Source organism: Cavia porcellus, unplaced genomic scaffold (genome assembly GCF_034190915.1).
Source record: "Cavia porcellus strain 051 isolate PalLab524CR breed Dunkin Hartley unplaced genomic scaffold, mCavPor4.1 scaffold_20, whole genome shotgun sequence".
Lineage (NCBI taxonomy): Eukaryota > Metazoa > Chordata > Mammalia > Rodentia > Caviidae > Cavia > Cavia porcellus.
Genome location: NW_026947503.1, coordinates 66,608,715 through 66,624,221, shown reverse-complemented (window position 1 = coordinate 66,624,221; position 15,507 = coordinate 66,608,715). Strand labels below are relative to the sequence as shown.

General features: G+C 48.8%; 1 protein-coding gene across 3 annotated transcripts in view; it reads right to left on the bottom strand.

Moving 5' to 3' along the window:
* Rab31 (RAB31, member RAS oncogene family) overlaps positions 1 to 15,507 on the bottom strand; it is a 103,300-nt gene that overhangs the window by 74,750 nt on the left and 13,043 nt on the right. Inside the window, exon 1 of one of the 3 annotated variants that reach the window (XM_063231981.1) lies at positions 10,829 to 10,992. The exons of the other annotated variants lie outside the window; for them this stretch is intronic. Coding sequence (XP_063088051.1) covers positions 10,829 to 10,879 — 51 coding nt within the window. The 5' untranslated portion in view covers positions 10,880 to 10,992. Of the gene's footprint in view, positions 1 to 10,828; positions 10,993 to 15,507 lie in introns of those variants that run through there. 3 annotated transcript variants of the gene reach the window in all.

Sequence of the window (15,507 nt, the reverse complement as noted above, 5' to 3'; positions counted from 1 at the left end):
TGGGAATGGGGAGCGAGCCGCCCAGCTCTCCCAAGCATCCCTTCCCAGGCAGCAGAAGTCTGGAGTCACAGCCTGGCAGTGGGGTCGAAGGCGCAGAACACAAATCTCTGCTCCGGTAGCTCTGCAAAAAGGAGGCAGAAGTCACATCCCAAGTCGCAGAGAATCACTGTGAAAATTAAGTAAGCTGTGCCTACAGCACAGCGCCAGCACATGAGAAAACTCGGCAGCTGCTACTCAGCATCACGGCAACCGAGCGGCCACAGAGGAGTGAGGAGCACCCTGCGTGCCCAGGGAATGGACAGCACCCCGAGACTCAGCCAGCACAGTAGGCCACAAGCAAATCTGCAGTGACATCTTCATTTCAAAAACAACTATTCGTGTACTCTCAAGCACAGGCAGGAAACAGTTTCTTAAAGAAAAAGAAAAAGAAGGCCGTTCACCAAGGTCAGCCTCACACTTCACCCACACCTCTATGTCATTTGAACGCTGCACTCCTGTGCTGTGTGTTCCTCAGATAGTTAGCAAATGCAACACCTCTGAGCCAGTCGGAGGCACTAGGTTACAAGCTTGTGCTCTCCTTGAGGCCTTTGGATCCTAACGGTTTCTCCCCTTGCTTTGACCATCACCTAGGTCACAGATTCCTAGTGACACTCAAGAGGGGCAGTACAGGAAGCTCACCGGGGATGTCACCATCCCGGACCTTACCTGGGTGTCTCCTGTGCAGACACCACTGACTCTGGGGTTACCCGTGCATGCTCTCAGTAGGAAACAGCTCATACTGATGACCTGAGCCCTCCCAGGGTCCCCTAAGCACTAATTAGTCACAGGTACACTATATCAAGTATTTCTGCAGAGAGGTACAACTCACGGAACTCACCGTTGTGAAGTCAGCACCTTGGTGCATTTCGTACATTTCTGTGTTGTGCAGCCAGCACCTCTATCTCAGTCCCAGACACCTGCCTCACTCCAAAAGTCTCTGCTTAGTAAGCACCCACCCATCCCCAGCACCTAGGTCAGATTTCTGCCCCATGGGTTTACCCATTTTAAAGACTTTACACATGGAACCACACAGAATGTAACCTTTAGTGTCCAGTTTTTCACCCTGCTCAATGTTCTCAAGCCTTCACCCACATCGTGTTGGAATTTCTTTCCTTTCATGCCTGAGTGGCATTTCATTGCATGTGTGTGCCACAACTTGTCCCCCCGCCGCTGTGCATGGGCTTTGGGGTTACCTCCACCCTTCCGGCTCTTATGCCAGGGCTGCTACTCACACATTAGGTCTTGGCTTGCTTTCCTGTTTTCGGTCATTGGTGTGTATGTTGGAGAGCGCTGAAGCTGAATACACACGCAGGGCCTTGGTGTGGCCCGGGCATGACTGAACTGAGAATGAGGAGACCCCTCAGGGGGCAAGACAGGCCACAGCTGAGGCCACCTGGGGACTTTCTGGATGCGAACATCGTCTGTTGCTCTGAGGGTCCTTGAACCCTTCCCAAGATCCTGCTCAGGTTTCCTCCACTGTCCAGTCAGTTGCTTGTTCTGATTAAATACGGGCTGCCTAGTGTCAGCCAGCCAGCCAGCTAGCAGAGTTAGGAGCCCTGCTGAGGCTCTCACTCCTCCTGCAGCCCTGAAAACCATGCCACTTGTCTTATTCCTTGAGCCTTCATGAGGCATCCATTCAGGAGGTTGGGGGTTAGGTACAGACCCCAATATGTGTACACCCAGACATAGTATTGCTGGATCATGCAATTCTATGTTTAACTTTTTGAGGAACCATGAAACCACTCTTTTCCACAAAGGATGCCCCACTGCACACCTCCACAGGCAGCTGGTTTCTCCATATCCTCACCATTTATTATTTTCCTTCTTACGTGTGTGTGTGTGTGTGTGTGTGGTTTTTGTTTGTATTTTGTTTTGGGGGGAGGTTGGTACCCAGGATGGAACTCACAACCTTGCGCTTGCCAGGCAGGTGCTCACACCACTGAGCTAAATCCCCTGTCTCTATTTTCTTTTTTAGAAATTACATCCATCCCAATACACGGGAAATGAAATTTCACTGTGTTTTGTTTGGGTTTTTTGGTTTTTGGTTTTTGCCTTTTTGAGACAGAGTCTCGCTACGCGATTCAGGCTGGATTTGGGCTCACTTGTAGCTCAGGCTGGTCTTGAATCTGCAAAGATCCTCAGCCTCCCAAGTGCTGGGATTACAGGAGTGCGCTACCATGCCCCGCTATATTCACTGTGGTTTTAATTCCCTAAGGATTAATGAGCTTGACTTATCTTTTCATGTGATTCCTGACCTTCGCTGTATGTGGAGAAAGCTCTGTTCAAATTTTTTGCTCCTCTTTGAGTAGCTTGTCTTTTTGTGTTGAATTGTAAGTGTATTTTACACATCCAATCAACCCCTTTATCAGACACTTGATTTGAAAACACTACCTCCTGTTCTTAAAGTTATTTTTTCACTTCCTTAATACTGTTCTTTGAGGCATAGACTTTAATTTTGATGATGTACAGTTTAGGTGCTTTTCTCATTTTTCATGCTTTGGCTGTTATAGCTAAAAAAACTGGCCAAATTCAAAGTCATGACAATTTCACTCTGTGTGTTTCCTTTACAAGTTTTATAGATTTAGCACATAGAAATCTAAGGAATTCAACCTAAATATGTGGACATCCATTTGTGCTAGCATCATTCCCTTACAACACTATTTTTCCCCAGTTGAATGATGACAGCACTTTTATAAAAATATCAGCCAGCCTCATGTATGTATGCATGTACGTATGGGATTATTTATGAACTCTTACAGTGCTCTGCTCCATATGTTTTATCTTTATGTCAGCATAGTACTCTTTTGATTCTTACAGCTTTGTGGTTAAGTATGAATCGGGAAACATGAGTCCTCCAACTTAGTTCTTCTTTTTCAAGATTATTTTGATTATTCAGGACCTCTTGAAATTCTACGTATTCTATCTCTGTAAAAAGAGCCTTTGGAATTTGGATAGTACTTGTACTGAAACTGTTGATCACATTAATATTGCCACCTTGGCTTATTAAATTAATAATATGACTTTCACTCTACAAGCAGGGATGTTTCCCATTTTCTTGGGTGTGCTCTGTATTCTCTCTGGAATGTTTCTCCTGTCTCTGTGTCCACATCCCACACTTCTTTGGTTAAACTCATTCTTAGGTGCACCATTCATTCGGATGCCACTCTAACACAATCCTTTTGGTGATTTCAGATTGCTCAGTGCTAGTGTTAAGAAACAACCGGCCGAGCGTGTTCCTTCACGCTGAGACTGTGATGAATTCAGCAGATTAGTGCCTGCAGCTTTTCAGATTGTACAGGCTTCCTACACCTAAGATCATATCATCCACCCACAGATGTAGTTCCTCTCTAATTCAGTGCTTTTCACTTCTTTTTGATGCCTGATTTCCCCAGCCAGGCCTTTGTGGATGATGTGGAGTGGCTATCGTTTTCTTCATCTCACAGGAAATCTTTCAGGCTTCCACTATCGAGGATGAGGTTGGCAGTGAACTTTTTATAAACACCCTTTCTCATTGGAAGCAGTTCTCTTCTCTATCTAGTTTCCCGAGTGTTTTTATCATGAAAGGGCGTCAGGATGCGTCAGCTCCCTTTTCTGCATCTCTTAAAGTGATCGTGGGGTTGGTGGTTTGGGTTCCCACTCAATTCATGGAGTGTTTTACATGGGTAGATTTTCTTTTGTTTAACCATCTTGCATTCCTAAGAAAAATCTCCCTTAGTCATAGTGTGTGTTCCTTTTAATATGCTGTCTGGTTCAGCTTGCTGTTATTTTGCTAAAGATTTCTACATTCTTAGCATAATGGATTCTAGTCTGTAATTTTCTTTCCTTGTAATATCCTTGTCTCTGGTTTCAGTATGAGGGTAACACCCAACCTCATAAATGACAGTGTGTGTTTCCGTCTCTTCTATGTTTTGAAAAGCTTGAGAAAATTTTATTTTATTCTTCTTTAAATTTACTAGTAAAGCCTGTGGTCCTGAGAGTCTCTTTTGGGAGTTTCTTTTGTTCCATGTCTTTTTTTTTTAAGTGCACACTGGTTATAGACCTAGCTATGTGTTCATGTCAGCTGCTTTGCATGTGCACATAACACACTTCAACCACTGTTACTCCCATCATCCTTCCTGCCCTGCTCCACCCCAACTTCCCTTTTTTAGAGGGGTTCTCCACACATGTAACATATTCTGATCACATACATTCTGAGATTTTGTATTACTGATTTAATCTTTTGCCTTGTTATAAGCCGTTCAGATTTTGTACTTCTTGCTGAGACAGACTGGTGGTTGGTGACTTTCAGGCCTCTGTTTCCCCAGGTCATCTAATCCATGGACATCATTTCTTACTGAGCTCACTGAGCAACCGTCTCATTTCTCTAAGGTCAGCAGTGATGCCCTCATTTTCATTTATTTTATTTTAATGATATGCATCCATTCTCCTTTTTCCTTAGTAATCTAGCTAAAAGTTTATCTTTACTAATATTCAAAGAACCAATTTTATTTCCCCGATTCCCACTACTGATCTGGTCTCTATTTTATTTATCTCCACTCCATTACTTCCGAGCTTCTGGGAGCTGCGGGTTTACTTCATTCTTCCTTTTCCTGATTCCTTATGGTGTAACACTAGGTGACTGACTAGAAGCCTCTCTTCTTGGATAGTGTAGTGACTTACAGCCCTCCGCCTTCCTCCTGCCCTGCTTCTGCTGCATCCTCAGGTTCTTCTCATTCCCTCCGGAATCCCGCCTGTGACTCCTGGTTGTTTATGAATCTGCACCATTTTTGCATTAAGAGGAAAAAGTTCAGGATTAACTAATTCTTCCACGTTTTGCATTAACTTCCACTTAGTACTGCGGCATCCACTCCTGCAGCTGGCCAACTAGGCCGCAAAATCTGTATCATTCCTCCAGGGATCATAAAGTGTAACAATAAAAAATGGTTCTCAGACATAAACTTGACTTAACAGATGTAACATGAACACATCCTGAAGACTTTACTGGCCTTGTTATTAGTGAGGATATCAGCAAGGCTTTCCCTGTTAAAAGAACTAAGAAGCATAAATTTATATGGAGTTTAGGAAGCAAGTATAAGAGTGAATTTACATCCATGAAATTGGCTTTTCCCAGCGTTGGAAGGAGGTCATTTTAACCATTTTCAACCCAATTTGCTGTCTATCTGTGATAACAATGTTGTGTGGGTGCTAGTTTTCTCGAACTTTCTGATTGCAAGATGGGAAATGGATCCAAGCTGGAGCCAGACGCCTTGGCCTAGTGTCACCACTGTGTTTTCCTCCCCAAAGACACAGGGTCATTTTTCGGGGTGACTGGCATTTCACCGGGGTGACTGGCAAATCCTGGCAACAGCTCTCGCCTCTCTGCAGCCTCCTGAACTGGGAGAAGATCCTGCAGTCCCATCCTCACAGATCAGCCCTCCTGTGCCCGCCTCCTAAGAAGCAGAGAGAGCAGAAGATGCTTGGAACACTGTCAGATAGGAGAGAAGGACAGGAAAGAAGTCGTGCAACAGACATCTGAGCTTATCTCACCTCCCATTAAGGTCCCAATCCGAATCCTAAACAGTGTAAAGAGCAAAATAAGAGGCAGGTATTAGGCAACAGGGAGCTGGATCTTTAGCAAAAGGGAAGGAGAGCAAGAGATGAAGGAGGAGGAGTGAAGAGGGAAAGGGATAAAGAGAGAACTGAGATGTGTTGAATGCAGGCACCAACTCCCACCAAGAACGCAATCATTACGAACTGCAAACACTAGACTAATAAAATAGTAATAATAAAACGCTCTTCAGACAGGCACTATATAAACATTCAGGTATTACTATTGTGTGTAAGGCAATATTTTATATCCAAGTGATCAAAACAGATATAATTATGATGCTATATGTAACAAGCACTGTTTTATAGCTTCCAAGTACCCTGTAGTTCTTTGTACATCTGTTAACTGTGCTGCTAATGCCTGCTATAAAGAAAGTCACCACACAGAATGGAAGAAATAAAAATCACAAATTCCAGGAAGATAAATTATTTCAAGCAAAATCATTTCAAGCAGAAATAGGTCTAGGTAAGCCAGGCACGGTGGCCCATGCATATAATCCCAGCCACTCCAAAGACTGCGGCAGGAGGCTGGTAAGCTGAAGGCCATCATCGGCAACTTAGTGAGGCCTTGTCTCAGGATAAAAATTAAAATTAAAATTAAAAATGGATCTGGAGGTGTAGCTCAGTGCAAATGCCTTGGGTTCCATCCTCAGAACTACAAAAAAAGAAGAAAGAAAAGAGAAGAACTAAAGCCTAAGAGCTGACTGTTCAGGCCCACAGGTTGTCTGCATTGCTTTTTACTGAGGGCTTATGAATAAAAATATATTTCATATAGAAGAAAAATCTATCAAGGAAACACGCTGAATGTCCCTGTCTTGTCAACTTGGGAAGCCAAGGTAGACACCTCCTCCCAGCACCCCTTCTGTCCCTTTAACAAGTCCACTCTTCCCCTCAGTCGTCCCCTGGTCCCTGCAGGGTCCTGCCTCAGTCCCACAGTGCTGTGCCTGAGTCGAGTCTGCCGCACCCAGGGCTACCCAGAGCTACCAAGCCCACACGCCCGGCCAGGAAACTGCCGACTTCAGAGCCTGGGGCACCTACTAAGGGCAAGGAGGACCCAGCACCAGAGCCCCTGGCCACACACTGTGCAGCGGCTACAGTGTCATTTCCCAAGGACACTGCAGTCTCATTTACCCTTTAATCCAGCCACAGTAAAATGCAGCCCAAAGACACAGGGTGGTGGTGTTTGAGTCTCTCCTGGGCTCCACATTACCCCACAAACAGGATCTTTACATTTGCATTTGGAGAAGCGAAACTATCTTTAGCTGTCAAGTGATGTCATCCTGGATAACAACACAAGTGCAGGACAGCTCCATCCCAGGAGTCCCAGGAAGCAGATGACCCCGGCATCTGAGGAGACGAGAACTCACTGCACACACAGGTCCCCCGCACACTCCCACATTGCCCGTGCTCTGTGACTGTCCCACAGCTTGGGGAGAGTGACAAAATCTCAGGGGTCCACAGGGCCAAAAACACGGGGGTCTGGATGGAATCACAGCAACCTCCTGCTGCCCCAGCTCCCTCCCTTAGAGTCCAAGGTCTAAGGTAAGAATTCACTTAGAGCCTGTGTGAGCCCAGGAAATACACTGCCCGCCTGGCAGTGGCCCTCTTACCACGCGAAGCAGGAGAGAAACCAAGCGGGGTCCTCAGCCACCAGGCCAGGAGTTCTGAGTCTTGGAAGTCCCAGGGTCACGGGCTGACATGCATCGCCCATCTTCCATGTGGTGGCTGGGTGCCCCGCTGGGAGCCTACATAAGGGATCATGGCCACAGGCTGCCCTACCACCACCAAGCCAGCCCATCCACAGCCGGGGCTGATGAAGGAGACACAATCGCCATGCTGCGGAAAGCATTCGGGCTCTCTCAGGTCAGCAGCTTTGCCTGTATTGTAATCAACACAGTGTAACTGGAGCACAGCACCTGCCTATGGTCCCAGTCACCTGGAAGCTGAGGCAAGAGGATCACAAGTCTCAGCCCACAGAGCAATACCTCATCTTTAAAAACATTTTTAAAAATAGTACATCTGACAAACTTAAAAACCTGTGTTTTCCTCTCCTCAGGTTAAGAGGAATCTTACAGCCTGTGTAGCCTGTTATTTGCTTAGTACATACTTCTTCAGGAGGAGAAAACTCATCCTGGGCCCTGGGCTTCAGATCTCACAAATTCCCAAAGCAGCAAAACCTGTCACTGTCCTGGACAGACAAACCATTTCCTCACACTGACATCCTTCCCCATGTCTGTATTTGGAAAAATGCCACCTCCAGAGGGAAGGCAGGGGTCTTTTTCCTCATCCTCCTCAGCACTCTCCTAACTCTGAGCGCTCTGTGGCCGATGGTGCAGAGGGTCCTCCCGAAGCACTCAGCAATATGGGCAGATGCCAGCCTGGGGTCCTGTCGCCTCACTCAGCCTCCCAATGTGCTGGGAGTGTAGGTGTGCACTACCATGCCCAGGTTGGTTAATTAGTCTTGAATAGTGTGCACAGGTGACTCTCTGCTTGGTGGCTTCCATAGATGAAAGGTTCCCTCTGCCTCAGTCTACTCAGAGGTATAGCCAGTCTCCCCACTCAGACGCCATGGAAGTGGCAGGCTGCCAAGTACTTGCCTGACCACTGGTGTGAATCCGTGAGGCCTCCCAAAGGTGTGGTGCGCTTGCTGGGGTAGGTCACAGTGGCAGGAAGATGCCCACTGTGACACAGGGCATCATGAACAATACAGATGGAGAGATGGGGGCCGTGGAAAGGCGGAGCACCCCTAACCCTTTCTAGGAGCCCATGTTCTGTAGGGTCTGAAACTCAGCTCTTCAGGTTCTTATGGAATCTCCATTATTGGGACAGGATCAATTACCATTGGTGATCAGCTCCACCTTTCGGCACTGGGAGGGGATGAGGCCGCAGAGTTCCCACCCTCAACCTTGTCTTGGTACTTCCTGTGACCAACCCCCATCCCAGACCTATCTAGAGACTACCTCATTAACACAGACTACACACTTGTCCTTCTGGAGATGCCAGGTCAGGAAATAGACGAAGAACAAAAACCACTTTCCAGCATCACTCCACCCTCCCACACAGGTCGTGTGCCACCCCGGGTCTCCACTGGACTCCTGGGACTTGAGCTGTGCCCTCTGTCTTCCCGGGAGGTACTCACACTTCATGAGCAGCTGCACCTAGTTCACCAAGAAAGGCCCTGGGGTTGCTGTGGCAACAAGCATCCTCACAACACTGGGAGGATGGCCAGCAGCCAGGACCACGCTGTTGGTAATCTTGCTTTGCTGGGCGGACAGAACACTTTTCATGACATTCAGTGGCAAGAGCTTTTAAAGGAAGCAGAAGGAGTAGGGTGTCTGTCAGAACCCCATGACCTATTTAGAGGCTCTACTTGACTTCTACCTGTGGTGGGATGGTTCGGCCCCTCCACACACAGCCAACCACCATCACTGGAGCTTGCATAAAAGGTAGGGGACAATTTGTTCTCACCTGCAATCTTCCACCTTCCTAGCAACCTAGTACTAATCCAAGACTGATTTACTGTAACACCCAGTGTTAAGCCATGACCGGAATAATAAGCACAAGCAACTTGCACTTTGCCATGACATCTCTGCAGAAGCACCACGGTCATCTGCTCATTAGCAATGACATATAGGCATCAACTCTATTTATGCACCCAGAACCCAGCAGTTAATGCAAAAAAAATTGTTTCCAAAGAGAAAATAGTTTCACACCGTCTATGTTGAGTTACAGATGAACTGCTCTGCCGTCACGTCACGCAGCCTCTACTACAACCCAAGTGAACATGCTCACAGATTGATATCAAGTTGTGCTGGAGCTGGCCATGCACCAAAACTGTCGGGACCATCAGCTACGCTGACAAAGAGAGCCACTGAACAGAACTGACACTGGAACTGCCCTCTGTGTGGCATTCGATTGGCATCGTCACAGACTCAACCCTGTCACAACAGCAGAACCTTTCATCTATGGAAGCCACCAAGCAGAGAGTCACCTGTGCACACTATTCAAGACTAATTAACCAACCTGGGCATGGTAGTGCACACCTACACTCCCAGAACATTGGGAGGCTGAGGCAGGAAGATGGTCACAAGTTCAAGGCCAGCCTAGACCACATGGTAAGACCCTATCTCAAAAAAAAAAAATTAATCAAACAATTCTCTGCTGGGCACATAAATCACAGATCCAGTTGTAGAACTGGTATGTAAAACATTTATAGGTACAAATATGTAACAAATGCCAATAGCTGTTTTTAAAATAGCTAAAATAGAGAACGCTGATTCAGAGCCCCTTCCGTTGGTACCCAATAATATCTCAAAGCACAGACATCAAGGGTTAAGGGAAAGACTTAAAAATTTACCATAAAACAGTGCTGAACTTTTAAAGGAAAGCCATGCATTCTAATACAACCCAAGCACACCTGTTACCACCCGTGCCTGCAGGCTTTTTAGAGACAGGAAACAAGGCTTTCATCAGACTTCTCTTGCTCTAATAGCAATCCAGCCTTATTATTAATAAACATTCAGTGAGCTGCTCTGATGTATGATATGTGAGCACAACCAGCAAAAGTTTAGCAAAAATCCCAAGGATGAATGTCACTGTTTTAACATGCTGAGTCATCACAGGGTGCATAAAAGAACTCAAACAAATTCACCGACATTGGGAAATTTAGTTCAATAGAAGAACCAAAGGGACAGACCAGGGGACAGCCCCTCCAGCCATCAGGGAAGGTTCCAGGCCTTGGAGTCCAGCACCGTGAAAGCCAGGCAGAAAGCAAGAGGAATCAAGACAAAGCCAAGCATGGGCAGAGAGGTCATTATGGAGATGGGAATCTCCATACCTTAAGATGGGAATCCAGATGTGATGTGCAGCCTGTAATCCAGCACTCTGGCACAACTTCACGGCTTAGCAAGACTCTTGTCTCCAAATAAAAAACAGAAAAGGGCTGAGGATGTAACCCGATATGAAGGCCCTGGGTTCAATAACCAGAATAGACACACACACACACACACACACACACACACACACACACGGAAAGAAATAAGAAAAGATAAGGTTGTCCTTTTTAGAGAAAAGATGTGGAGAGAACAAAACTACCTGAACACAGCAGACACGAGAGGATGTGAGGGGCTGAGGACCGAGAGCAGACAGGCGTCTGGCCCCGTGCACTGGTAATGCACGCGTGAGTGGGTGCAGTGGTACTCACCTGCACAGAGTCTGCAGCAAACGGGGGAGGTGGGTTGGTCAGGAGGCTCATGGTGACCACAGCTGTGACCACAGCTGAAATCACAGCACTCGACCAGGCCGCCAAGCAAAGCTGCTGGGCAGTAATCCACGGCCTGCACGCCACATCACTGCCTGTGCCACGCAAACACATCCCCCTTCGCCATCCCCAGACTCTGCACTGCGGCACATCCAGGTCTTCTGACGGGTCAAGTGCCCAAAAGAGGGGCTTGGCCTTTTAGCTTCTAGTCAAGTCTCCTCCCTTTGAAATGAATATTACATGGAGTTTCCCAAAATTAGAAATAAACATCCAACACACAGTAATGTCAATATTGGTTTGCACAATTCGTGTTTTTGTTCTGTTTTGTTTTGCTGTTTTTTTTAAGACAAGGCGGGCCTTGAACTCACAGTGATACTCCTACCTCGGCCTCTCAAGCCCTAGGGTTACCAGCATGTGCCATGACCCCTGCTGGCTTGCGAAGTTCTGATCTGGTATCGAACCCAACCCAGTCGCTCCAGACAAGCAAGGGTCTTTCCCTCAGACACCTCGCACCCCAATAGCCTTCTCGGCACTGGACCTGGGCAGGAACTAGTCCTGAAGCCTGGCACTGTGTGACTTGTGAAGACTTCAGGTGGCAGCAGCACTGATGTTTCAGCTGCAGCGGACTCTCTCCATCCAAAGAGCAAGGAGCTAGCGTGGTGCATGTGACTGCACTGTCCACACACAGGAATGTACGGCAAGACCAAAGGGGAAAAGGTCGTACTCCACCTGCATGTGCAAATATTTCCCAATCGATTCCCATGCCATTTCCATATGCAGAACCATGACCCTAAATGACCACTTCAGTGTACACTGGGCAACCCGAGTGGAAGGGAAAGTCACCCCAGGCCCTCCCTGGTGGCGTGGCCTTCCTGACCCAGCTGTCCGATTTCAAACACAGACTTCAACATGTGGCTGTTTGGGGCTACTCTACTGATACACTCTAACAAGTCATGAAATTCCAAACGTTCCAAGAAAGACCTTCTTCCTTCCCTCAGCATGAGCTCCTTCCTCAGAGGCTTGAGTGGGAAGGATACAGCACAGCTTCTCCAGCCACAGCAGATGGGGCCACCTATGGGTCAGGCCGGGAGACACCAGACATCACTGCCATAGCCACCCAACACTCAGACGCCACCGCGGCCCCACCACCCAGGTGACTCTGGGTACAACACGAGGCCCAGATACTGACAGCATCCTGGCCATCCTCATCCCTGGCTCGTGCCGAGTTACACAGCTGCCCCAGGTTCCAACCATGATGTCCTGGTTATGCAGAGCTCACTGCCCTGCTCAGGAAGCAGCGGCCTCGAGGTGGAACCGCAACTCAAATCAAACCATGCCGTGGAGCGCACAGGAGCCGGTCCTGATGCTGGCCCTCGAGGACTCTGGGTGCGTCTCACATCTCCAGGCTCCCGTTTCTGCTGGGAAGGATGATGATGTGGGGTGCCTCAGTGCATGTGGCGGGACAATGCTGGGCACAGGTCACAGGTGCCCCGAATGCTTCGCCACCTACACCTGGCTCGAGGCCCAGAGCCCAGGCTGGCTTGGCCTCCACTCCCTGACTCCCTGGAAATGACAAGCTCTCCCACCCCCAGGGACACCCTCTCTCCACGAGTACCACTCTCCCCTTAGTGAGGTGGAGCTGGGCCCAAGCCAGGAAAAGTCATCTTGCTTTGTCAACAGACAGAGAAGAAATAGAATTTTACTTTCTGGTTTATAGTCTTAAAAAATAGTAACTTCAACTTACCAACTTGCCCTCTTTCAGAAAAAGCAGGCCTCTAATACTTTCTAGTCTTACCTTTCCAACAGTTACTGCCTCAAACATCAGGGGCCCCGGGGGCCCAAAGATGTGAAATGGGCCCCCCTGTGTACACAGGAAGCCAGTATGAAGACGACAACAGGATAGGGAGGTGACAGAGCTCTAAGCCACAGAGTGAGAGCTGCCTGTCCCACAGGTCCTGGCCACGTCCACCCACAGCTCCAGGAAAATGGGCTGGGACTCAGGCTTGGGTTGGAACTCGAGGCAGAGAATCAGAATTCCACTCATCAGAATGAAGGAGGGGGAGTTGGCCTATTGAGGAAAGGTCTCCTCTGGGGACATAAAGTGCCCCCATCCTGAAAACAGTGACCCTGATCTGCCAGTGGTAAGCAAGCTGGGCCCCTTTCACACATCTGAGTGTGTTCCCGAAATTCATATATGACACACACGACATCTAGGGTGATTCCACTGCTGCCAGACTGCAAAATAAATAAACAAGAGAGAGTCTGGCACTGCTCACTGTTTGGGAAGAAGAGGGACTCAGGGTCTCAGACCATCTTACACAGAGGCCGGCTTCACGGGAAACTCTGTCTAACCCAGACTTGCAGACTCACACTTCCCACTGACTTGGCAACTTCCTGGCTAACAATAGCTAACGGAAGTGATCTTGCTCACACTGAAGTGGAAGAAACTAAGGTTTACAGCATGGAAAATGCCCAGGTGCTAGGGTCAGTGGAAACTATCCCTCAGCCCTCTGGCTGCTGGCTTCTCCATCCCTCACCCAAACACACCCACCCCACAGCTGGGGTGGTACCGACTCTGCTATCTGGTATGGAATCCAGGGCCCTTGCACTGAGCTACACATCTCCAGCTGTTTTTATATTTTATTTTAAGAGAGGGTCTTGCTACATTTCTCAGTTGCCCAGGTTGGGCTGTAACTGGCAGTCCTCCTGCCCCCGCCTCCCAGAGTGCTGGCATTACAGGCTTGTGCAGCATCCTCCGTCAGCCACCCTGCAGTGTCCCACGGGCCATGCCAACGCACAACAGTAGAGCTGATCTCTGAGCAGAACTGGACAGTCCAGAGCAGCTGCAGCCTTGGGGCCATTACCCATGCTACTCCTTTGCTGGGACATTCAAGTTTGCCTGATGCTCTGCAACATGACAGCTGAGTGCAGAAGGACAAGAAAGTGTCTGTGGTCTGCACATAGCAGAGGGTGCAGAGCGGTGAAGGTGAGGCCCTGAGCCTTGGTGTCAGCATTTCCCTACCCCGCGGGCCCTGGCCCTGCCCATGGGGTGTCATCGATGGCGACCAAGAGGGCCTGGTGACTCATTGTCGCTGTCCTTCCCACCGGCTGTGCACCAGGTGCAGCCCCACTACAAAACTGACCTTCTGCCACTGACATCTGGGAGGGTTCTCTGGTGACCAAGCAGCCGCATGGACACTGCCAGGAGGCCAACCTCCAGGTACGCGCTCCCCATCTCCAGGACAGGGGCTGCACTCGGAGAGCTGGAGGCAACTCCAATAGGTTGAGGAAGACGGGATGGGCATCGCTACCCACCACACACCCTGGCCTTGTCTGCCCCTTGCACTGTACATATATGTCCCCTGACCTGATCTCCGGCACTTCTGCTCCCCATTCTTCCACTTGATGATGCAGGAAAGCGATGTGTGCAGTAGAAACCGAGTTTTGACTCTGGGTCTTTCCCTGTCTGGCAATATGCCACCTGGTTCCAGCCCTAGGGGCAGGCAGAGCAGCCGCCGATGCCAGCCACCATCACTGTGGGCCACGCTGCCGAGCCAGGTGTGCAGGCTAGGTGTGTTTAACGCATTGAAATTTAAGGATATTTTCAGCCCCCGATGGGTTTATGAGGAGGTGCCCATTGTAAGACAAGAACGTCTGCAGAGAAGAGGGGAAGAGATTAAAGTGGTGAGCCTCCCTTTACACATGGCACATGGCAAACATCTTTGATTTCAACTCATGTTTGAGGGCGGAGCTTACGGTGACTGATTAGAAACAAACTCCTGGTAAGGTCTCCCTCTATATCGCCACGTCAGAACAGCCTCTAGAGAGCCTCTGTGGGCAGGGTCCCAACAGGCTGGCCCAGCAGTCACCCTGGTTACTGGCAAACACTGGGTATGGATAAAGCAGAGAGAGCTGCATATTACCCTGCAGGAGCTGAGTTCTAAAGTAACTGGGTGGGGGTGATAAATTATTTCATGTCCCCCGAAATCCTCCCAAAGATAGGGAAAGAAGGCATCAGGGAAGACCTGGCAAAGCCAAGGGGCAAAGAGCTGGGACTCCGAAGGCAGCTTTTCAACCTGTGCAACCTTCCCGGGCTGAGAAGACAGAGCCGGGCAAAGAGGAGACTGAGGATCCACTGTCCCCAAACTCCGACCTCACATCTGGGAGGTTCGGGTGGAAACTCTCCCAAGCCAAGCCTCCTCCTCCTTCCTCTCCGCCTGAACACAGCATACCTCACCCACCGGGCAACGCTGACACCTGTGGCCCAGCTCCACACTCTTTGGTGTCAACCACTCCACGCAATGACAGCGCAGGCCATCAGGAAATCAGGGTGCAGTAGGAACTCCAGCTTTTCGGCTTACAAGTAATGCTGTGACCTTGTCATCACAAGTAGGGTGAAGCTTGAAGCATGCCATGAAAGGCCGCATTTCAAAACTACCAAAGTATTAAATGCATATGGTAATTAAGTCTTGTGCTGGCTGGAGGGAAGCAAAGCATATTTCCAAACAACAGCAGAAGCTGTATTCTAAGCCTGGAATCTCTCACACTGGCTACACCCAAGCGGATGCAGACCAAGCTGAGCCTCAGCAGCCTGTGTGGATGATGCAGAGGGTGTGTCTACC